This window comes from Arachis hypogaea, chromosome 3 (assembly GCF_003086295.3).
Source record: "Arachis hypogaea cultivar Tifrunner chromosome 3, arahy.Tifrunner.gnm2.J5K5, whole genome shotgun sequence".
In the NCBI taxonomy this organism is placed as follows: domain Eukaryota; kingdom Viridiplantae; phylum Streptophyta; class Magnoliopsida; order Fabales; family Fabaceae; genus Arachis; species Arachis hypogaea.
Genome location: NC_092038.1, coordinates 27,055,612 through 27,080,471, shown reverse-complemented (window position 1 = coordinate 27,080,471; position 24,860 = coordinate 27,055,612). Strand labels below are relative to the sequence as shown.

Sequence of the window (24,860 nt, the reverse complement as noted above, 5' to 3'; positions counted from 1 at the left end):
TAAACAAAAGTAAACAGTGAGTATTGAAAAAATATGATTAAAAGAGTTAAGGTTTCAAAAATGTTAAGACTTCTAAAAAATATTTTTTACTTTCCAATTCTTTGATAATTTAATTTCTTTTTAATCTAATTAATCGCTAATTCCTTAGTCAATCACTTAATAAAAGAGTTGAAGGACATTCACTGATTTAGAAGCCACACAATTCACAAGAATTATTCCTAATTAATTTGATGTTACATACCAAGTCTAGTTTTCAAACTTAAGAATTGTGAGAAGAAATTTTTAAGCTTAATTCAATTAATTAACTTTTCTAAGAAATTAAGAGAATTCAAGTCAGAGAAGAATTATTTTCCAACACATTCAAATTCTTTAGATGAAGAAAGAAAACTTTTTCTTAAGAAAAAATCAATGCATTAATCAAAAGTAAAAAAACTAGAATATTAGTCCATAGAAATTAATAGAGCTCCTAACCTTAACCAAGGAAATTAGTTGCTCATGCTTTCAGAGAAAATCTAAAATTATCCAGTGTAAAAAGTACCAAAAAAAAAGTGTGTCCTCTCTCTTCTATACTAACCCTAAAACAAATTTCAAATTCAAAACTTAAAATAGAATCAATTTAAAACAAAATCAAATCTAACTAATTAATATTTCTCCTCCTCCAGTTAAGCCTCAGATCTTTCTCCTTGTGATTCTCAATTAATGGTATAATTGGGATTAAGTTGAGCTTTGAGTGAATCACTTTAAGTCTTGAAGAATTAAAGGACTTAGTGAATGAATTAAAGTCCCTGGGAGGTGACGCATATCCCACGTCACCCGTGAGTCCTTTCACATTGTACGTGAAGTCAAATCTTGTCCAATTTGCTCTTTGTCTCGACCACGTTAGACGTGGAGAATTCCGAATTGAACGTGACTTTATTTTGCTTCAACTTTTGGCTCTGTTTGCTCCCAGGCATCTCATGGCTGAATTTCCTTGTGAGACGCGAACTAAGTGTCGTGCGTACGCATGCCAAATGTGTACGCATGATGCTCCTTATGGCTTTAATCATGTGTACGCATACTAGATACATACACGTTATACCTTTTTATGGATCTAATCGTGCGTACGCATGCTAGATGCGTACTCGTGATTTTCTTTGTTTGCCTAACTCTTGCTTATGCATGATAGATGCATATGCATGACTCCCTTTGATTCTCTCTTCATGTTGCACGCTAATGTTATCATGCGTACGCCTGCCAGATGCGTACGCATGATGGCCCTTTTTGTACTGGTTGTGTATATGCGCATGAGATGCGTACGCATAACAAGTCCACATACAATGGCTATGTCTTCATGTCCCATGACTGCACTTCACACTTAAATTTTTTGCTTTTTTTGCTCAGCTGCGCCACGCCTAGATGCCCACAGTGCACGGCTATCTTTTCTCATCAATTGGTGTCTAGGGAGCTCTTTGTTTGTTTCAGAGGGCTCTCTGAGTTGCTTCCCTTTCTTGTTTTTCTTGCTCAAAGTGATTCCTAGTCTCTTTTCTTCTTTGATCTTTGCCAATTCTCTTCTAAATTCTCTCATCCAATCAATTAAACTAACTCAAAGTAATGCTCATTTAGCCATGAAAGCATTGCTTATCTAACAAGAATTTTTAGTTATTTGAATAACATTATAAAGGAAAAACAACAAAAGATGCAAATACATCACAACTAAACTTAATACTTTGCTTGTCCTCAAGCAAAAGAAAAGAATTGCATGAGATGAGGGAGAATTGAATCAATATTTGAAACTCATGTCTCCCTTAAGAGTGGGGTTTAGCGAACCATGTGATTATCTCTAATTTCTCTTCCTTCTTAATGTATCTTGCATTCTTGAGAGTAAAGGATCCCTAAGAGTTAAGGCTCGGATGATATTATGAGACCTTCTTTTAAACTTTGATTGATCCTTGAATCCTTTATTTATAATAGAGAGATTTTTTAGGTTGACAACTCTAAATGCTCCATTTTCAAGACAACTCTTGATTGTAGGCATTCGATCAATAATCCCGAGCCAGTTGTTCCAAGTTACCGGGTAATAAAGCACCCCTTGGATCTAATTACCCAAGCCACTCCTTGATACATTTACACCACAAGCATATAGTTAAAAACTTTAAATTCCCAGTCATCGATGTTCAGAGCTTCTTTGGACTTCTAAATGTTTTGTCTTAAGGGAACTCTTGATTGTGAGCTTTTGATCGATAATTCTGGACCAGTTGGCCCAAGTTATCGGGTGACGAAGCACCCCTTGGATCTAGTTACCTGAATCCTATCCTTGGACAATCAACACCACAGACACATAACTGGACTCTTTAACCATTGATACTCAGAGCTTTGTAATTTTTTATCTTTATCTTGATTTCTTTCCTTTATTTTATTTCTTTGCTATTTTTTTCTCTCTTTTTTTTTCTCATTCAAATTCAATGATCTTTTTATTTGGTCAGAGGTCTCATAATACTTCTCTAGGCCTCATGCTCATAAGGAATAATTCTTCCCTTTCACACAAGATCCTCAACATTTTAGCTCAATCCATGACAATCAAAAGTATGTACCACCATTTTTCATGAGAGTAATTTATTTATCATATTTAACTTTCTTCCATCTAAACAGCTCTTTTTCATGTAATTAGAATGCTTAAAAGGACCTTATAAGTAGTAAGTTCAACAGACAAGACAAGGAATAAGAAACATATAAAAAATGCAAATGCAAAAAGGAAAAACAAACAGAATAGAAAGAAATCAAAGAAATAAAAGGTAAAAGAATTGTAAAAGAACCTGACCACCTCATTCATTGTTGTTGTCTTCATCTTCTCTTAGGCTATGTAGAGCATAGCCTCCAACACCAAATTTAGAGTGATTGCTTGTCTTCAAGTAAAAAAGAAAGAAACAGTGATGATAAAAATAGGAATAATCATGATTATCTAGTGAAAGCAATCAAGTAATGCAGAGGCTTATTTAAATAAAACAAACCAAATTAAAATAAAACAAAATTAAAGATAAAACAATGTAAAATAAATAGGTTGCTAATGTGTTTGCATGGGGATGGACCTTGTATGGGTGAAGTGTCGCAACACTAAATTTAGTGTGACACAATCAATATAAAACTAGGCCAAGTACCCAGTGAAATTCAAGCATCCTGTTGGTGTAGCAACACCAAACTTAATCCATGAAACACATACACAACTTTAAACAAAGCAAAAAGAATTATGAAAAGAAAATATGGAACATTGGGTTGCTTCCCAACAAGCGTTTCTTTAACATAACTAGCTCGACAGTTATTTCTTGCTAAGGTAGAGGTTGATCATAATGCTTTAACTCCTCCCCCCTTACTGTGAATCTTATCCCTGTGTCTTCATTTATTAGCTCAATATGCTCAAGAGAAAGTATTTTACCCACTATGTATGTATACGATAGATGGTAAGTCAACTTCACTTTCTCTCTGGGTGAGAAGTCTTCAATAAGAATCTTTCTATTTCTCCATCCCCATAAGCACCTTCTTCTTGAGTGCTTCCCCCTCCTCCCCCCCCCCCCCAAAATTGAAAGTATACACCCAACACCAAACTTAGAATGTAAGGGGGTTTCTTGTTGGTTTTCACAAAGGGAAGCTTGGGTTGCAAACTCTTGTTAGTCTTATCAGGAGGTTCTTGAGGTTAGGATCAATTGACTCAATCTTCATGTAATTCTCCTCCTCACTTGAATGATGCATGATTTTAAAGACATGAAAAATCAAGTGCTCATTATGCACCCTCAACATTAATTCTCCATTTTTCACATCTATTAAAGCTCTTCCAGTGGCTAGGAGAGGTCTCTCTAGAATGATAGAGGCATTCTCATCTTCCTCCATGTCAAGAATAACAAAATTCACTGGAAGGAAAAACTTTTTTACTTTGATCAAGACATTTTCAACCACTCCATGTGTATACTTGATTGATTTGTTTGCCATTTGTAGAGCTATTCTTGTGGGTTTTATCTCTTAAATTTGAAACTTTTTCATCATAGAAAGAGACATCAAATTGATACTTACCCCTAAATCACCCAATGCTCTTTCAAAAGTTGTGTTTCCAATGGTGCTAGGAATTCGGAAACTCCCAGGATCTCTCTTCTTTCTTGGTAAATTTCTTTGAATAATTGTACTACACTCTCTAGTCATAACCACAGTTTGGCCTCCCTTTAAGGATATTTTCTTGGACAACAATTCCTTCATGAATTTAACATATAGTGGCATTTGTTCAAGAACTTTTATGGATGGAATGTTGATTTGTAGTGTCTTGAATATCTCCAAGAATTTGAAGTATTGATTTTTCTTGTTCTCCCCCTAGAGCCTTTAAGGATATGGAATCTTAGGCTTGTACTCAGGCACTAGAAACTTCTCAATTGGTAGCTCTTTTGAAGCTTGAATTGATTGTTCTTGAGAGGTTGTGATCACGTGCTCCTCTAGAGGATTGGCTTCTTCTTGGGCTTCTTTTACTATCAGTGGCATCCTTCTTAGCTACTTTTTTCACCACCTTTCTATTTTTCAAATAAATAGCTTTGCACTCTTTCTTGGGGTTTGAAATTGTATCACTACGAAGAGTATTTTTGGGTTTCTTCACAAATTATTTTGCAAGTTAACTCACTTGTATCTCTAGGTTTCTTATGAAGGAATCTTGGTTCTTAAAATTGGCTCTGATTTCTTGCATAAAATTGGAGGACTCTTCCATGAAATTTTTGCTTCTTTGGATGAATGCGGATGTATGTTGGGTGAATGTTTCTAAGGCATTTTTCAGAAAGTTTATTCTTGGTAGATTTTGTGTAGTTGTGTGGGTGGTGTTTGGGATTGGTGAGGATGGTTAAGGGTATTGAAATTGTTGGTTTGTTAATTTTGGTTATGGTTCTCCCAACCAAAGTTAGAGTAATTCTTCCATCCCTGGTTATAGATTTTGGAATAAGAGACATTGGGTGGTGGATTTTAAAAATGTTTTATGTAGTTAACTTGCTCTTCCTTGAACAACCCACATTCGTCATCCTTGTGAACTCCTCCATATAAGTTACAACTTACCTGTGAACCCACTGAGGAGACTTGCATGTGTCCTATTTGCCTTGTGAGTGAGGCAATTTATTGGGACATCGTCTTGTTTTGTGCCAAAAGAGTATCCAAGGTATCCAACTCTATCACACCTCTCTTCATTGTTCTTTCAGAAGAGCATAAATACTGATTGTTAGCCACAATCTCAATCAAATCCAATGCCTCTTCAGTGGTCTTCATTTGCATGGATCCTCCAGCTGAGGAATCCAATAAGGTCCTAGAAACGGGTATGAGTCCATCATAGAATATTTGTAATTGCATCCAGTCAGCAAACATATTTTAGGGACACTTTCTCAGCATCTCTTTGTACCTCCCCTAAGCTTTATAAAGAGATTCTCCATCTTTCTGATTGAAAGTTTGGATATCATATCTCAGCTTTGCCAATCTTTGGAGTGGAGAAAACTTGGTTAGGAACTTCTTCACCAAATCATTCCATGTTACAATTCTCTCCTTAGGCTAAGTCTCAAGCCACTTCTTGACTCGGTCCCTCACAGAGAAAGGGAACAATATCAAACAATATGCTTCAGCAAAGACACCATTAGACTTGACGGTGTCACATATTTGTAGAAAGCTAGAGATAAACAGGTTGAGGTCTTCTTGAAGGCTCCCATTGAATTGACAATTTTGTTGAACCAGAGTTATAAGTTGAGACTTCAACTCAAAATTATTTGCCTCCACAGTGGGCCTCATTATGTTACTTCCACAACTATTGTTTGTGGGGTGACATAGTCTCTAGGAGTCCTTCTGATATTAGCATTAGCATTGTTGTTGGCTGTCATGCTTTCTGCCTTAATTTTTTCTTCACTGACTTCTTCAAATTAGTGGTCTCTAGCTTGCTTTCTTTGTCGCCAAAGAGTTCTTTCAATTTTCAGGTCGTACAGAAGAGACTCTTTTTCTTTATTTCTTTGTATATACAAACAGAAAATAAGAAAATTTGGAATTTTCTACGTCAAGGTGAAGAGAATTTCTAGTGAGGTAACTAAAAAAAATGAAATAAATTGAAATAAGAGTCTAATCTAGGTAATAAATTAACGGGTAGTTGTTAATCTCAATTAATCCCTGGCAACGGTGCCAAAAACTTGATGTAGATTTTACAAAAACATAAACGATCAGCAAGTGCACCGACTCGTACCAAGTAATACCACGAGAGTGGGTTATTGTTCTCACGAGAATTAACAGATTAAGCAAGTAATAATCAATTGATTATTCTAGTCAGACAATTAAAATTTAGGGTTTTTGAAAGCTTTAACATCAAACAGTGAAATAAACAAAGGCAAACCATGAGTATTGAGAAAATAATATGATTAAAAGAGTTAAAGTTTTAGAGATGTTCAGACTTTCAGAAAAATACTTTTCACTTTTCACCTTGATCATGCAAAGATATATCTATGGAAAATTGTTAATAATCAAACCTCAATCCCATTGTAATTTAATTTCTCTTTAATCTAATTAATTGCTAATTTCTTATTCAATCACTTAAGAAAAGAGTTGAATCATGTTCACTGATCTAGAAGCCACACAATTCACAAAAATTATTCCTAGTTGATTCGATGTCACATATCAAGTCTAGTTTTCAAACTTAAGAATTGTGAGAATAAGTTCTCAAGTTTAATTCAATTAATTAACATTTTCAAGAAATTAAGAAAATTCAAGTTAGACAAGAATTGTTCCCAACACATTCAAATCCTTTGGATGAAAAACAAAAATTTTTTCTTAAGAAAACATCAATGCATTAATCAAAGGTAGAAAAGCTAGAATATTAGTCCATAGGAATTAACAGAGCTCCTAACCTTAACCAAGGAGATTAGTTGCTCATGCTTTCAGAGAAAACCTAAAATTATCAAGTGTAAAAAGTGCTGAATAAAAAAACGTGTGTGTCCTCTTCCTTCTATACTAACCCTAAAACAAATTTTAAATTCAAAACTTAAAACGGAATCAATTTAAGACAAAATCAAATCAAACTAATTAATGTTTCTCCTTCTCCAATTAAGCCTCAGATCTTTCTCCTCATGATTTTCGATCAATGCTATAATTGGGCTTAAGTTGAGCTTTGAGTGAACCACTTAAGTCTTGAAGAATTGAAGGACTTATTGAATGAATTAAAGCCCCTGGGAGGTGACCTATAATCCCACGTCACACGTAAATCCCTTCACATTGTACATGAAGTCAAATCTTGTCCAATTTGCTCTCTGTCTTGATCATGTTAGATGTGGAGAGTTCCACGTTGAAGATGGCTTCATCTTGCTTTAATTTTTGCCTATGTTTGCTCCAGGCGTCCAAACGACTGAATTCCCACGTGAGACACGAACTGAGTGTCGTACGTATGAATGGCAGATGTGTACGTATTATGCTCCTTATAGCTTTAATCATGCGTATGCATGCTTGATGGATACATCTGATACCTTTTTATGGCTCTAATCGTTCATATGCATACTAGATGCGTACGCATGATTTCCTTTGTTTTTCCAATTCTTGTGTACGCATGTCCCTTTAATTCTCTCTTTACGTTGCACGTCTGGAGACTCACCTTGCACGCTAATGTTATCATGAGTACGCATGCCAGATGAGTGTGCACAATGGCCCTTTTTGCACTAGTTGTGTGTAGGCGCATGAGATGCGTATGTACAATAACTCCACCTACAACAGCTATGTCTTCACGTCTCACGGTTGCACGTCACACTTCCAATTTTTGCTTTTTGTTTTGCTCATCTATGCCATGCCTAGATGCCCATATTGCACGGCTATCTTTCTGCATCAATCGGTGTCTAGGGAGCTCTCTGTTTGATTCAGAGGGCTCTTTGAGTTGCTTTTCCTTCTTATTTTTCTTACTCAAAGTGATTCCTAGCCTCTTTGATCTTTGTCAATTCTCTTCAAAATTATCCTGTAATCAATGAATTCAACTAACTTAAAGTGATGCTCATTTAGCCATGAAATCATTGCTTATCTAATAAGAATTCTTAGTTATTTGAATGAAATTATAAAGAAAAAATAACTAAAGATGTGAATGCATCAATCAATGACAATAGTATTCAATCATATAGTTCTAATCATTCTTTACATTCATGTTAACTAGTTTCTTTCTACTCCAAGATTTATCTTCTTCTTCTTAAATCTGTTCTTGCTGCACTTTCTGTTAAGCTCATTAGATTCTATTGTCTCAACTAGAATCATGGTACCGAGAGCCTTTTCATTGTTCCCATCATCATGTCTATCTCACTGACTGAATCCTCTTCCAAGAAACCCATTACACTTATTACTGAGAAGCTTGATGAATATAACTTCACAACTTGGGGGCACTTGGCCCTTCTTATGATTCAAAGTGTTGCACTTCAGAATCATCTTAATCCAACCAAGATTCCCCAGCTATATCAAACCCATGAAGCAACAAAGACTTCCATAGAAACTGAAGAATATAAACAATGGAGGCTTGATGATCTCACTCTTTCAACATGGCTCGTTTCCTCAATCTCCACCACACTCAAACATAAAATCATTCACTGCAAATGGTTTCATGAAGTCTGGACCATTCTTAATAATCACTTCATAGACTCATCAACCACAAGAATCCAAAGCCTCAAGTCACAATCGAAGAGTGTTAAGAGAACTGGATTTGTCACATAATACTTGGCCAAGATTCATAAATTGGTCAATGCACTATTTGCTATAGGTTACACAATCTCAGAAGATGATCATGTTGCTGCAATTCTTGATGGACTCTTTGAAGAGTATATAGGATACATCATCTCGGTAATGTCAAGGCTTGGATCATTTCATGTTTCTAAAGCAGAATCTTTCCTCTTAACATATGAAGATATGCTTGAATGCTTCAAATGTCCAGAAGGTAATTTTTCAATTGCAAATTTTGTTTGAATCTGCACCAACTTATATGTATAAAGGAGGAAGAAACCCTATGCCTCCAAGAGGCCGAGGAGGACGAACTAGAGGCCGTGGAAGCAGATTCCCCTTTTCAAATCAACGCCCACATTACAAACTATGCGGGAGGCCAGGATATGTAATGCAATTATGCTATTACAGATTTGATCCCACTTTTTAAGCAACATCTTCCTCTTCATAACCTCAATTTCCATATGAAAAATCTCTCTCACCACCACCCTCTTCCTCATTTCATCAACCAAGGGCCTATCTTTCAACACAATCAACTGTAGGAGATGCAACTCGGTACCCAGATTTTGGTGCTAGTTACCACATAACACCAGACTCTCTCAATCTATTGACCTCCACTCCTTCTACCAATGAATCATATCAACTCTAGGTAGGTAATGGCCAAGGTAATAGAATTCTTACTCGAGGTTCTTCTATTCTTGTTAATCATAATTGAAATTTAAGTTTCTTGTTGACTAATTTACTATAGGTACCAAATATCACACAAAATTTATTAAGTGTATCCAAATTCGTTGAAGATATTGGTGTGTTGTTTGAATTTTGGCCACATTTTTGTTTTGTTCAAGATCAGGTTACTCGAGATCTTCTTCACCAAGGCAAAGCCGAAAAAGGAATCTATACTTTTGATAATCTTTCAATTCCAAAACATGTTACTTTAAGTTCCAATGATACTTTACATAATTTTGTTTCTGTTTCTAATACACATGTACAATCTAAGAAAGCTCTTATTGCTAAAAGTCATAGAGATATAACCATGGAACTCTGGCACAAATGTTTAGGCTATTGTGCAGTCCCAATTGTTAAATCAGTTTTGAATAAATGCTTAATTCCAGTACATATTAATAACCATGATTCTACAATAAGTGAATTTTGTTGAAATATGGCAATTTAGAATTCTCCTTTGGAACTAGTCTTTATTGACACTTAGGGTCCATTACCTATTACATCTAGAAGTGGATTCAGATACTATATTTCATTTGTTGATGCATGTACTCATTTTACCTGTACATTTCTTCTCACCGACAAATCACAAGCTCTTCTTGCTATGCAAAGCTACAAGATATTCATGGAAAATCAAATTAGATGTAAACTTAAATCTGTTCAAACTAATAAAGTAATGGAGTTTATGGCTATAGCTTTTACTGATTTTCTTACTAACCATGACATCATGCATAGAAAGTCATGCTCTTAAACACACCAACAACAGGATAATATATAAAAGAAGCATAAACATATTACAGATATGGATTTATCACGTCTTGCAACTGCTGCTCTCCTAATATAGTTTTGGAAAGATGCTTTCACCTCAGCTTTGTATAACATCAATAGATTACCAAGTACCAACTAATGTTCTCTCAACAGATCACCATATGAGGTTCTATTTAGTAAAATTCTTGATTACAATTCTTTAAAGATATTTGGTTGTGCATGTTACCCCTATTTAAGACCTTAACAAAGCTAAGTTTGATTACAAATCACAAAAAAAGCTTGTTTTTTGGCTATGACAGTAGCCATAATGGTTATAAATGTATGACTAAAGAAGGAAAAATTCACCTATGTAGACATGTCATTTTTTTGAGACTTTATTTTCCTAGCATACTACGTTTGCTACTATTAACATTGCTCACTCTAGTCTGCCAAATTCAAAACCTGCAACCTTTATTTTTAGAACTCCAACATACAACAACACTCAACCCTAAGTTCCTCCCACACCTACTTCTATAAGCCTAACTACACTAGCAATAATTCATGACCTTTCACATGAGAACAATACTTTACCCTCATATCTTACAATACCACAAATCATGACCCTCCTACCCAAACCAGCACTCCCATTACTATTTCAGGTATAGAAATATGCCTACCTTTAACCTCAATTCCTAATACAAACACTAATGCCAATCTATCTCATACAAATACAAACCAAATGGTTAAAAGATCAAAAGTCAAAATCCAAAATTCCATTGCTTTAGTTGAAACTACTCAGACTAGTATTGACTTATACAACAATTCACCTAAACTAATGACATAAGCTCAAGGGTGTTCACATTGGCAAAAAGTCATGAAAGCTGAATTTCAAGCCTTGCTAAAGTGAAAGATATGGGGTACTATATTATCCCACCAATAAACCTGTGATAGCCTACAAGTGGGTTTATGCTATAAAAAGATATTCGACTGGCTTAATTAAGAGGTATAAAGCCATATTAGTGGCCAAAGGATTTTGACTGGCTTAATATTAGTGACCTTCGTTGACAGCGGTCTCAACCTCGGGAGGAACTCTTCTTCGGCAATTCCAACCTCCACCAGTCCAACTCTACCAAATTCCTCACTGAAGTAGTCCTCGAACCAATTTCGCACCAATATAAGCTAACCCAAGCTTCCACCAATCAACAAGGCACTAACCCGTAACAACTGGCTCAATAATCAAGCTATTCACCACAAAAATTACAATTTCTCAACCTAGGATTCATAGAATTGGAAAACTCCAAAGTAAAAATGCTTTCTTACTTTAACCCACTTGAATATAGGATAGAACCTACTTAGAATTCATGCTAGAGTACCCCTAAAGAACTAAAATCACAAGATTTTAATACTATGTACCCAAAAATGCAAAACAGAAAAAAACTCAAAAACTGGGCAGAAATTTCAGATTTATTCACCACAATGTTTACATAGAATTGAAGATGATGAGGAGAGCGACGTATGGCCCAAACGACTCGTCAATCGAAACTCCATATCAAAAGTAATGAATGAAGATGGTGATGAATAGTGTTAGGATTCCTCTACTCCATGTCTTCTCATATCCGCCTCTCACTCTCATAAATGGAGAATTAGTGCTGAAATGCTAGGTTTGAGGCTTTTAAGCCTTGGGCTTGGGCCTAACATGGATCCAGTTTAATTGTTTTAACCCGTTGGTCCAACTTTGAATCAAAATCTTTAAAATTAGTGTTTTAATTCATATTCTAAATATTTTCACATTTTTCAAATTATAAATTTTAATTTCTTAATATTCTTTGCTCATATTTAATTTATTAATCAATTATTCATCATTTTTCTGGATTTTACACAATTTAGGAGTAGGAGACCAGAATGGTTACAATTTCAACAAAATGTACCCTTTCTATCTATGGTTGCAAAGACAATTTTACTATGAAAGCTAGTCAATCTTAGGCACATTTCTTCAAACTTAAGATGAGGGAGGGCATCTTCAAGACTAGGAAAAGGGATTCTGATGAGGAAGAGAAGCTCTAATTGGCTCATAGTTATCAGTAAGTGCCATGAGAAACTGTATGACATATGTTAGGTTGCAATAATCCTCATATGCCTTAGAATTTGTTGTATCTTTAATAATAGACTCACAAGAGGTCAATTGATCTCAAATAATTTTTATCTAAGCAAAAAAAATAAAAAATCACTTGTCATATGAAAAATATCCAATTTTTTCATAATAACAGATACAAAGATGAAAGAGAAAAGAAACTACAAAATCAAAGCAAAAATTGAGAAAATATAGGAAAAAATAAAAAATAGCTCACAAAAAATCTTAGGGTGAGTCTGACTATCTGCCTCGTCAGCAAAGGAAGGAAGGACACGTGGTGACACCTAAGCAAAGCAAGAAAACACGTCAATGTTGACTTAGCGGGGTTTGATACACTAGTCAACGAATGGGTCAGGTTTGACAAGACGCAAGTGGACGTGGGTCAGTGCGAGGCACAAATCGTAGGGATGGATGTTCACGGGTACGGGTAACCTAATTACCCATCCAAAATCGATCCAAACCGATTATATTAGTTTTAGACCCAATGGATAACCGAGTACAACCAGGTCAAACCCGATCAAATCCGATCTTAATTGGTTCGGGTATTGGGTCCGTGAAACTCAAACCAATCCGATTATCCAATTAATTTAATATTAATTAAAAATAAAATCAAATTATATATATGCAAATTTATCTCTTAATTCTAAAGTCTTTCAAATTATGATAGTTATTTAAATTTGAATCGATGATATATTATTTTTTTAATATTATTATTACATGTTTATAGCATATAGATAATTTTTTTTCTTTTTTTCTAATTTTTATTTCAATTATTTTTTAATTTCATTTTCAATTGGTACCCAATTATCCGAACCGATCCAATCCGGGTTTAATTGATTTAGATTGGTTGGATCCACTCACTAAAAATCATAAATCTAAACCAATTAAAATTTAATCGGTTTGTTCTCATTTTTTTTCAAATCCAAACTAACCCAATCCGTGAACACTCTTAGCGGAACATTGACATATGTGGCGATTCTGGACCGTTGATCATGGTTGTTGATTCAACGGTGCTGGATGTGTCTGAAGAGGAGGATCAATGGAAGCGGACAATAACTTTGTAGTGGCGTTTCTATAAATTTTCGGTGACATAGTTGTATTCTTTGGACTCAAAATGACGAGATAAATATGATAATATGATCGATAACGAAGTACAACATCGAAAAACAAGAAGAAAACACTACAAAAAAACAAAAGAATATGAACTAATTTTTATAAAAAAAAATTTATATTTTGATACCATATTAGAAATAAAAATAAATAAACTGAAAAAATTATTATTTATTATTAAAAATCATGTGAATAATACAATATACAAAAATAAATATAAATATTAAAAAAATTAAAATAATAAAAATATAATATTTTATTAATAAATATATAAATATATTAATTAATCTTTAATTATACTCTAACACAAAGAATAAAAACTTTCAATTACCTGTAATTCACGAGTCCATAAAAGGTGGTACCTTTCAAGTGATTTTAACAATCATATTAGTGATCGTCCAAGAGATATAAGGATTAAGAAAAATAATAGCATATCTTTAAGTTGAATCATTTAGAGTGTATTCATTACGGATTTGAGAAAAATTTATCATATTCAAACATTCATCAGTTATTTTATGTTTTCCAAAGTGAAGTTCACGTAGGTAGTACTCTTTATATGGCACGGAAATTGCGGTTGATAACCGATTGACAACACACACACACTTATTTTATGTTTTCCAAAGTGAAGTTCACGTAGGTAGCACTCTTTAGTCTTTATAAATGACTTTTCCAATTGGCACGGAAATTGCGGTTGATAACCGATTGACAACACACACACACATGTATATATGCGCAAGTAGGATTTTTCTTTTCAATAATTAAAATAAATATATATTTTATTTACTAAAATATATAATTTTTAGTACTTTTACTAAAATGCACGTTAACTTTTATCTTATTTACAGTGTAAATAAAATAAAAATACACGTATCTCATTTACACTATAAATGAGATAAAATACAAAATGAAATACGTGTATATTTTGTTTACAGTATAAACAAAATACGTATATTTTTATTTCGTTTACACTAGAACGAGATATGTGAATATTCATGATGTCTACAGTGTAAACAAGATATGTACAATCTTTTGTATTCTTCACAAATATTTCACTTTTTCTCCTATACTCTTTTTCTTCTAAAAAATAAGCCAAAATGTCTAGTAGTAGTGGTTATCTAGTTGTAATTGTGTATCCTAATTGCCATATGAAAAATAGTGATACTGGAGTGATATTTGAGTGTGAGAATCTCATTTTATTGCGTATCTGACGCGTAGGTTCTTTTCCTGAGCTGAAAAGTCTGATATTGAATAGCGTCGGTGGTAGCGGGAGAAAAGAGATCAGAAAGGTGGGGTATAGGTTTCCAGTACCGATGGAAAACAGAGTTTTTTGATTTCATCTATTTTTCCTCCATGGCGACGAGCATGTGCGCTTGATGTTTGATATCTATAGATGAATCATAGCGGAGCAAGTGATGGAGCTTTTTGTGGATGTTGGTTATGTCGGTGGTGGTGGATCTGGCCAGTCGGACTTTGTGCAGGATGACCCACCTCTCACACCGAAACTACTACTTGTTGCTAGTCCAGTGAAAGACATGGACGTTGATGGTGAGGACTCTGACAAGGAGTATGTTGCAGATAGCAACGAGAGTGGTTCTTTTGAAGATGATGAGGAGGTGGAGTTTGTAACAGAGACTCCGGTTGAGGCATCACGTCGGTATCTTCTGCCTGTCTTGTACCTAATTCCGGCCTTGTCATCTGTACCTAGTCACTATCATACATTGGATCTAGACGCGATACAAGAGAAAAATCCATTTTCTAACATGGGTGAAGATTATTACAACTTGGACGGTGGTGTAGAGTTTTGGTTTGGCACATATTCAAAAACAGAGATGCAATAATGCAGGGTGTGAAGAATTACAACATTCATAGAAGTGCTGAGTACCGAGTCATGGAGTCGGATAGATAAAAGTATCATGTGCATTAGCAAAAATCTTAAGCAGGCTGTCCTTGGTATCTCCATCTTGCTCTCCGACAGAATCTCGGATATTAGTAAGTTCAAGCTTAATTGTGTTCTATATTATCATTTATCATTGTTATGCTTGTTGTACATCTCAACCACGATTGTTCTATTTCTTTAGGGAGGTGCATAAGGTTGGAAGAGTGTACACATGTTTAGCACCCACCGTGTCTCAAGACCACTGACAGTTGGACAGCAGTCTCATCTACGGTGCCATCCTCCAGTTCATACAATCCTCGCCATCCATCAGTATATCTGTCCTACAAAGTATAGTTAGGCAAAGCTATCACTTCAAACCCTCATATAGAAAGGTCTGGATAGCAAAGCAAAAGGTTATTGCCCATATATATGGTGATTTGGAGGAGTCATACAATAAGGTACCGAGGTTGCTGCAAGCACTGTGGAGTTGTTGTCCCGAAACGATATGTGAGATCAAGGATGTACCGTACTATGAAGGGCACCTTCTGGTGCGTAATTGCAGCATGTTTGATAAGGTAGTTTGGGCCCTTCCTTGCCTATGTGGAGACTTTCAAGCATTGAAAAGCCGTTCATCTCCGTCAATGGCACATATCTGTATGGCAAACATGGTGGTGTTTTGCTTATTGCAGTGGCACAAGACGTTAACAGCAATATCCTTTCTATATAGCCTTTGCAATTGTTGAGTCAGAGACCACGAAGTCCTGGTCTTTCTTCCTTATCAATCTGAGGCGACACTTGACTCCACAACAAGGCCTGTTGATTATTTCTGATAGATCCCAGGCAATCAAGGCTGCACTGAGAGTTGACGATAGTGGGTGGCAGCCTCATAGAGTGTTTCCTGCGAGGCCTAACTCTATCTCTCCGGGGTACTGCAGCTCCTTCGCACTCTCTAACACCTCTCTCTCTCTCTCTCTCTCTCTCTCTCTCTCTCTCTCTCTCTCTGTAAGCCTCCGGGTGTCTGGCCAAACCTCTCTATCCTGCCGACGATGGTGAGGGACATCCTGGAGAAAGTGTAGGATGTCCTTCTACTGGCTGGAAGTAGGCTGCACGTCTCTCGATAAGTCCAACAGCTTGGGGTCATCAAGCACATTCTTCCGAAACAAGTGTCTAACACGGCAAGCCTGCCGATACCAATCCCAGTACTCCCGCATTGGTCAATAGTTTGTGCACGGCTCAATGGGTATCCGATGTCCCTCCTCAAACTGACCCCTCCACTGATCGTACCACTCACAAAGTTTGGTAGGCCACCAGACGTTCTCGCCCCGCCTGTGGTAGTCAGGAACCTATCAACATTGACCGGGTCCCCTGGCACTGGCTGCTCGCCATTAAACTGATGCTTATTCTGGTCAACATGGTAAAACTCAACTATGTTGAAGTAGACAAAGGGAGCAACAGACATCCATGTCCCCCACTCCGCCTCGTCCTATAGCTATAGCGGGTAGATGTCCTGCAGTGCAAGGTCATCGTAAGGAGTCCACAGGAACTACAATGGGCGTTGTGAAATAATCATCAGTGATAAGGGCTAAGAAAGTTTGAGTAATTTATGCAACTGTGACCAAATAAAAGGGTAACTCGCTTATCTCATCCCACAGTAATTGATCCAATGTCCAACGCCATCACAGGACTCTCTACTCGTGCTAGCCCCTGCTCTTCTGTATCTTATCTATCAACCTGTAGACATTTGCAAGAATAACCACTATTCAATTAATTGCACATCATATTGAATTACGTAAATAAAGAATAATAAAACCGTAGTGAACAGTTACCCCGTAGCCATGGAGTACATGTAAACCTGTCACTCAAGTGGACACTATTGAGAAAATATGTGGTATATCCAAGATACTAGCAGAGGAGTGCACCCTGTGATATCTATGGAGCGGTGTGCTACAGAGCATAGGGAATGGTACACCCATACTAGCACTGCAGATCCCCAAAACAGAAAACGACACCTCTAAAAATCATCTAGTAGTGGGAGCCACCGGAGATGGACTTATTATTTGACTTATCAGTCATCAGATAACTCCCAATCATCAACAGTGTGTAGCACCTCGCGTACTATCGGAGAGTGGCTGGATCATCTGTATCGAATATCTGTCGGAATCGATCCCAAAGCCATGCCAGCTTGAGAGAGAAAGACTACTTCCTATATACACCCTGCCGCTGGATTGCAGGAGGCCTGGCACCGAGTAGCCGCTCCACCAACTCCCAAGTCTTGGTCCCATATCACGTGTAGAAATCACAGAAGTACTCACTCACTAGCTTTCTATTAGTGCGTAGCCCGAGGTGGTATGCGCCGTCTTGGAGGGTGATAGTGCACTCACCTCATGGAAAGCGAAAAGTGTGGGTCTCAAGATGCCAATACTCCACAAATGCTGTGATCAGAAAGTTATCAAATATGAAATCTTTGAGTGGCACGACGTTGCCGAAGCCAGCCTCCCTCAGGTAGGGGATAATGGCATCTGGTGGTGGAAGTGTATGACTCACTCTTTTAGAAAGAAGTAGAGGAGGACTCTGGTGAACAATAAAAAAATCCGAATAAAAAATGTGTAAATCTATCAAGCTATAAAAATTTTAGAGTAAAAAATTAATTTGAATTATAAGTAAACTATTTTAACAAATAACGACAAACATTTACCTTTTAAATTAATTTAAGTAAAAACATTTATTTAAATAATAAATAACTAAATTAATAAACGTCTATATAATGTAATTTAAATAAAAATATTTAGTTAAATAATTAATAACAACATTCATTTTTCATCTCTTTCATAATTTACATTAAGTAAAAATATATACTTAAATAACTAACAACAAATAAATATTTAATAACAAAATTAAAATAAACTACTTACTTAAATATTTAATAACTAGAAAAATAAATATCTTGTTACTTAATTAAATTAACTAAAAAATATTTAATTAAATAATTATTAACTAAGTTAATAAACATATGCTTAATAATTTAGTTTAAAAAAAATCTAAATAAATATTTAACTAACAAGTTCATTTTAAAGTATGCCTAAAATCATACACTATCATTTAAACGATTGCTAACAATATATTTATTCATCCAACATGTATTGCATACTACTTTTATAAAATTAAAGTACCCTAAGTATGGGTATATACGTATGTTTTAACATAAACATAAAACAAAAAACAACACAAACCTCAAAGTCGATTGCTCCTGTAATGTGCTATGTCGCATTTAGTTAGTTAATATCCGCATCGTGTGCATCGGCGCGCGCCATAATCTCGTATAAACGTGATATGATCACATTGTTTTGTCCCTTATTTTTTTTACAGTATAAATGAGATAAAAAATAAAATGCATTTTAATAAAAATGCTATAAATTACATATTTTAATAAATAAAATATTTATTTTATTTATTTAAAAAAAAACCCAAGCAAGCAATGACGGGAGAGTAATTTTTCACTATATTGATTTAATATAAAAAAATTTATTAGATAAAAATAAATAAATAAATATAATAGAGAATAAGAATTTTGTATCTTATGAAAGATAATAAAATCCCTCCCAACCCATTTAATTCATCAATTTTATACAAGAGATTATAGAGTTGAAATGTACCTCAACAATATTAGTAAAAAATATTTTATAAAAGATTTTTTTCAATATATTTATATAATATTTTTTTCATAAAATTTTATTATGACATTTTCAATGAATATTCTAAAAATATTTATTAACAAAACTTTTTGTATAAAATAAAAATGTACAGTTTCAACTTTCAAGGGCTTTCAGAAATTAAAATATTCCTTTCAAAAGTCTCAGCTGCTTATGCCTAATGGGCAACGCTCATCAATAAAGACTTTTCCAACATCCATTATTCTATTTTGCCCACGGAGTTGACTGCACACCAAATTTAATAATTTATGTTTAACTACTCCTTTAATTCTTTATTTTTTATATTTGTCAATTTAGTTTAAATTTTTCTCTAATAATTTTTTAATTTAATTTTCATGAAATAATAATGTCAAAATTTTTTACATGTATCTAATTACATATTATACCAAATAAAAATAATTTTTTTCTTTTATAATCACTACTTAAATAGTTATACAAAACAAGAATATGATTATAGAAAATTATATGAGTGGATGTCCGTTATAGCTTACAATGTTAGTAATTAAAATAAAAAAAATTTTATGTAAAATTTCTTATTGAAGTACTCATTATACTATGAATTATTTGTAAACACGTTAAAATTATTTTATTGTTATATCTTCATTAATTAAATTTTTTGACAATATGTATTCAATTACGTATTGTACCAAATAAAAATATATTTTTTCTTTTATAATCACTACTTAAATAGTTATAGGAAACAAGAATATGATTATAAAACAAATTATATGATTGGATGTCGTTATAGTTTATAATGTTAGTAATTAAATTTAAAATGTAAAATTTCTTCTTGATGTGCTCATTATACTATGAATTATTTGTAAACATGTTAAAATTATTTTATAGTTATATCTTCATTAATTAAATTTTTTGACAATATTACTTTTTCAATTATTCTTAAATTTAAATTTTTTTAATAGTTATATTTTCAATAAAAATATCGCATAAAGAATTACGGAAGAATCACCGCTTAATACATTTCTTTTTCCTTTCAGGAGCTAATATTTCTCTATTTAGTTAATGACCTATAACTCAAATGACAATCTCTTCATATTTATCTAGAAGTAGCGAGTTCAAATCTCACTCTCTTTGGTATAAAAAAAAAAAAAAAACACTTCTCGGTTTAAACTTAAAACCAAGAGAAGTAAGATGTGATACCATACGGTATACATTAATGTCTTGACCTTGAGAGTTACATAACTTTTTGTCTATTGGATATACATTACAATATTCGAAACATAATTTTAAAGTGACTCTCTTTATGACCAAATTCTATATGATCTTATCCCCGTACATGAAATTTAGAGCTGAATTTTTCAATAACCTTAGTCCTTATGAATAATAACCGATGCAAATCAAAGAATGGCAACCTATAATGTATTTTTTCTATACTCCCTCATATTCTCCTTCTCCGCCATGGTCATTAGTCTAACAACCATCACTCCAAATACATCAATTTATTACAACGAGACACTGATTTCCGCAGCTAGAATTTTCGAAGCTGGATTCCACAGCTTTGGAAATTCACAGAACCTATACTTCTGTATATGGTACATGAATATTTCACCTAGAACAATTGTGTGGGTAGCAAACAGAGACACCCCCGTGAATACCTCTGAAGCAACGTTCAAAGTCAGCAATGGAGGAAATCCAGTTCTAATTGATGGATCAGGGACCGTAATTTGGTCTTCCAATGCAACAGAAACCGCAGCGGATCCTGTTCTGTTGCTGTTAGACACAGGGAACATGGTTGTAAGGAAAGGAAATAGTAGCAGCGGGAATATTTTGTGGCAGAGTTTTGATTACCCCGGCGACACGCTACTCCCGGGGATGGTGCTTCGCGTTAATCGAGTCACCGGAGTATACAATTCTTTGAGGTCTTGGAAGAATTCAGGTGATCCTGGAAGTGGTGAATTTTTGTACCATTTAGATGGTCGTGGTTTTCCACAACTAGTTATTGGAAAAGGTTCATCAACATGGTTGTATAGGATAGGTTCTTGGACCGGGTTTTTCTTCAGTGGAGTTCCTTGGGAAACACTCTACAGGTACTTCAATTTTTCCTTTGTACTAAATGATCAAGAAGTTCACTTCGGATATGAGCCAAGAAACGCTTCAATTGTTTCTAGATACATGATAACACCTCTGGGAACCGTGCAACGGTTTCTGTGGTCTTCTGAGACGAAAACGTGGCAGCTTTTTCTTGCTGGTCCACAGGACCAGTGTGACAATTATGGTTTGTGTGGCGAAAATTCAGAGTGCAATGTTAGTAACTCTCCACAATGTGATTGCCTTGATGGTTTTGTGTTAAAGTCTGCTGGGAATTTGAATGGCGGGTGTGTTAGGAAGGTGGATCTGGATTGTGATGAGAGAGATGGGTTTGTGCAGTACAAAGGAGTGAAGTTGCCGGATACTTCTTCGTCGTGGTTCGATGAGAGCATGAACTTGCAGGAATGTGAGGAGAAGTGCTTGAAAAACTGCAGCTGCACAGCGTATGCAAGTTTAGATGTTAGAAATGGCGGAAGTGGATGCATCATTTGGTTTAATGGCCTCGTGGACATGAGGTCAGAATCTGAAGGGCAAGATATTTTCATTAGAGTGGCTGCTTCAGAATTAGGTATAAATATCCTATTATATTTTTTTTCCTTGCATCTATATTTTATTTCTTTCCTAGTAGCATGGTACTTAATGACCATTTTATCACAATAACATGGACTAAATTTTCATAATGGTCCCTCAAATTCACGACTTTCACTGACTTAGTCTTTTAAATTCTAATTACACTGTAGTAGTTTTTGAGATTAAGTTCTGAGCACCATAGTTTCAATCAGATTGATTGTTTAACTGTAATTCTATAAATCAGTATTATATATGCATACCAAACAGGTTCTAACTCTCAAACTGGTCATCTAATAAACTATGATGATGTATGAATTGGTCTCGACATTTATGCTGGGTTGGTTGTGTTCTTAATTATCCTTCACAGCTAACGAAATTTAATTTTAGATGGACCCAGAAGTCAGGCAGATTTAGATGACAAATTGACTAAGTCTAATATTTATTGTTTCCCGCATGAAATACCCAACTATATTGACCGAATCTTGTTCTGCCATCAGAAGATGCATGAACATAATGATTGAAACTTCTAGACTGTCATAAGAATAATGCATGTTTAAGATTGTAAGCATAATTCAGTTTAATCCTTAACTTCTTAAAATGTTTAAGTTAATCCCTGGAAGTTACACTTCATGATTTAATTTAATCTCCCCTAAATGATTGAAGAGAGACTAAATGTAGTCTAGGGGACTAAATTGAGTTACAAAATATAATATAATCTTAGCACTAAATTAAGCATGCTAAAAAGTTAGGGACTGAACTAAGTCATAATTACAATTCCAAGGATTAACAATATGATCAATATTGCAAGTAGAAAATAGAAACATAAAAAAATGATAAGAACATATCCCTGTGTTCTACTGAAACTTGCTAGTAACAGTTCTATTAACATGTAAGGAAATTCAAGGAGTAAAGCAAACAAGAAAAAGCTAGCAGGGATTTTGGTAGGAAGTGGAATAATCATATTGGGGATCCTAATTGCTGGATATGTCATCTATGTAAGGAGAAAGAAACATGAGAAGCCAGGTAAGTTTTGAAATAATTTTAGTTTTACCTCTTTTATAGATGACATTGTCCTTAGTAAGTCTTGTACCATTTTCAGGTGAAGACACAGGGATTAACCAGGTGAATCAGGTTCAGAAATATGAGAAGGAAGACATTGAATTACCCACATTTGATTTTTCAAACATAGCTAATGCAACTGATCACTTCTCTCCCAGTAACATATTAGGGGAAGGTGGATATGGACCTGTTTATAAGGTGACAAGATTTTAGCATCTTTGTAATGATAAATCCATATGCAGAGTCCAAAATTCTAACATCATAAGATAACGATCAACAGGGTGTGCTAGCAAATGGGCGAGAGGTAGCTGTGAAGCGGCTCTCATTGAAATCTGGACAGGGACCCCAGGAATTCAAAAATGAGGTTACCTTGATTGCCAATCTTCAGCATAGAAATCTTGTGAAACTTCTTGGTTGTTGCATTGACAATGATGAGAGAATCCTAATCTATGAATACATGCCAAACAGAAGTTTGGACCATTTCATTTTTGGTTTGACCTTCTATCCTCTCTGCATTTGTAATTAGCTGTTAAACCTTACCATGAATATAAAGGTTTCATGATAAACTATTAAATGGAAAATTTAATGTCAGATCAAACTGGAAGCAAAGTTTTGCGTTGGAATATGCGTTTGCATATTATAAGTGGAATTGCTAGAGGTCTTCTTTATCTTCATCAAGATTCAAGACTAAGAATTATTCACAGAGATCTAAAGACCAGTAACATTCTCCTTGACAGTAACATGAATCCCAAAATATCAGATTTTGGATTAGCAAGGGTTTTTGGAGGTGATCGTATAGAGGCCAACACAATAAGAGTAGTAGGAACTCAGTAAGAATGCTAAAATTGGATTCAATTACTATATTATAAATTCACAATATTTAATTTCTCATTATCTTTATTTTGTTTTCCTTTTATGTTGCAGTGGTTATATGCCTCCTGAGTATGCAGTTTATGGATCTTATTCAGTTAAGTCTGATGTCTTTAGCTTCGGTGTTATTGTGCTAGAGATGCTTAGTGGGAGAAAGAACAGAGAATTTTTTGAAGAGCAACATCATCATAACCTTCTTGGACATGTAAGCCTAAAGTGAACATTTTGTCACAACTTTCTACTTTCTCTGATGCATTATATAAGTCATTTTAGTTATTAGCATACTACTTAAAAGAATTTAAAAGTAACAATTGATTGATATTGCTTGTAAGGTTACAATTTTTTAATAACTCATTTATAGTTATATTATGTTTAACATTGTGCAGATGTTAAAATGAAAATATTTAAGAAATATTATATTGGAATGCAAAAACGATAGTATGTTGACATGTACAGAGTGTCACACTATTTAACATCATATTTCTCTTATTCTCAAATGTATTTCAGGCATGGAGATTGTGGAGTGAGGGTAGGCCATTGGAACTTATGGATAGCTTTATGAGAGATTCAGTTATTATATCAGAAGTGATAAGGTGCATTCAAATAGGGCTATTGTGTGTGCAAGAGAGGCCAGATGATAGGCCGGACATGTCTTCTGTTGTTCTAATGTTGAATGGTGAGAGAGCATTGCCTAATCCAAGGCAACCAGGGTTTTATCCACATGAAGTGGGTTCTTCAACAAGCAAACATGAACTCTCTTCCACTAATGAAATTTCCATTTCATTGATAGAGGCAAGATAGAAGATATCTGAAAAATTGAGTATTGAAATAGAAAAATATTGAGTGCCAATATTTTTTATTAATCTCAGCCAATATTTTGAGTCAATATCTTATTTTTATATTATTAAAATTTAAATTTTAGTTTTTAATATTTAAAATTAATTAAATTTTAACAAAAAATACTAAATTTTGTTAATCATCCAATATTACTCGTTAAAATATTTGTCATGAAACAGTAAATTGCAAGAAACGTGTGTGTATATATATATATATATATATATATATATATATATATATATATATATATATATATATATATATATATATATATATACACACACGTGTGTGTAAAAAGATGAGCCATTTATATTTTAAAAAGGGCTAATTTTTTAGGATATTATAAAGTGAATGATATAATACGGAGATATTACGTAAATTTAGTGTAATGCTTCAATATGAAAATAGGTCAATGTTAAAATAAATAGTCACTTATAATTTGAAGAAATGATAAAAATATCATAAAACATGACTAACG

At 34.3% G+C, this 24,860-nt stretch overlaps 1 protein-coding gene across 1 annotated transcript; it reads left to right on the top strand.

Moving 5' to 3' along the window:
- Positions 1-20,046: 20,046 nt before the first annotated feature.
- On the top strand, positions 20,047-24,431 carry LOC112789987 (G-type lectin S-receptor-like serine/threonine-protein kinase At4g27290). Its single transcript, XM_025832181.3, has 7 exons — positions 20,047-21,614; positions 22,511-22,639; positions 22,716-22,873; positions 22,956-23,166; positions 23,268-23,505; positions 23,600-23,750; positions 24,053-24,431. Exons 1-7 carry the CDS (start codon positions 20,363-20,365, stop codon positions 24,344-24,346), a joined length of 2,433 nt encoding a protein of 810 aa, XP_025687966.1. The 5' UTR covers positions 20,047-20,362; the 3' UTR covers positions 24,347-24,431.
- The last annotated feature ends 429 nt before the right edge of the window (positions 24,432-24,860 follow it).

Excerpts from the sequence above, each read along its gene's own strand:
- LOC112789987 (XM_025832181.3), top strand. The coding sequence starts at position 20,363 with ATGGCAACCTATAATGTATTTTTTCTATACTCCCTCATATTCTCCTTC. Across the intron at positions 22,874-22,955 it reads GATATGGACCTGTTTATAAG|GGTGTGCTAGCAAATGGGCG; the intron begins GTGACAAGATTT and ends AACGATCAACAG. Across the intron at positions 23,751-24,052 it reads ATCATAACCTTCTTGGACAT|GCATGGAGATTGTGGAGTGA; the intron begins GTAAGCCTAAAG and ends AATGTATTTCAG.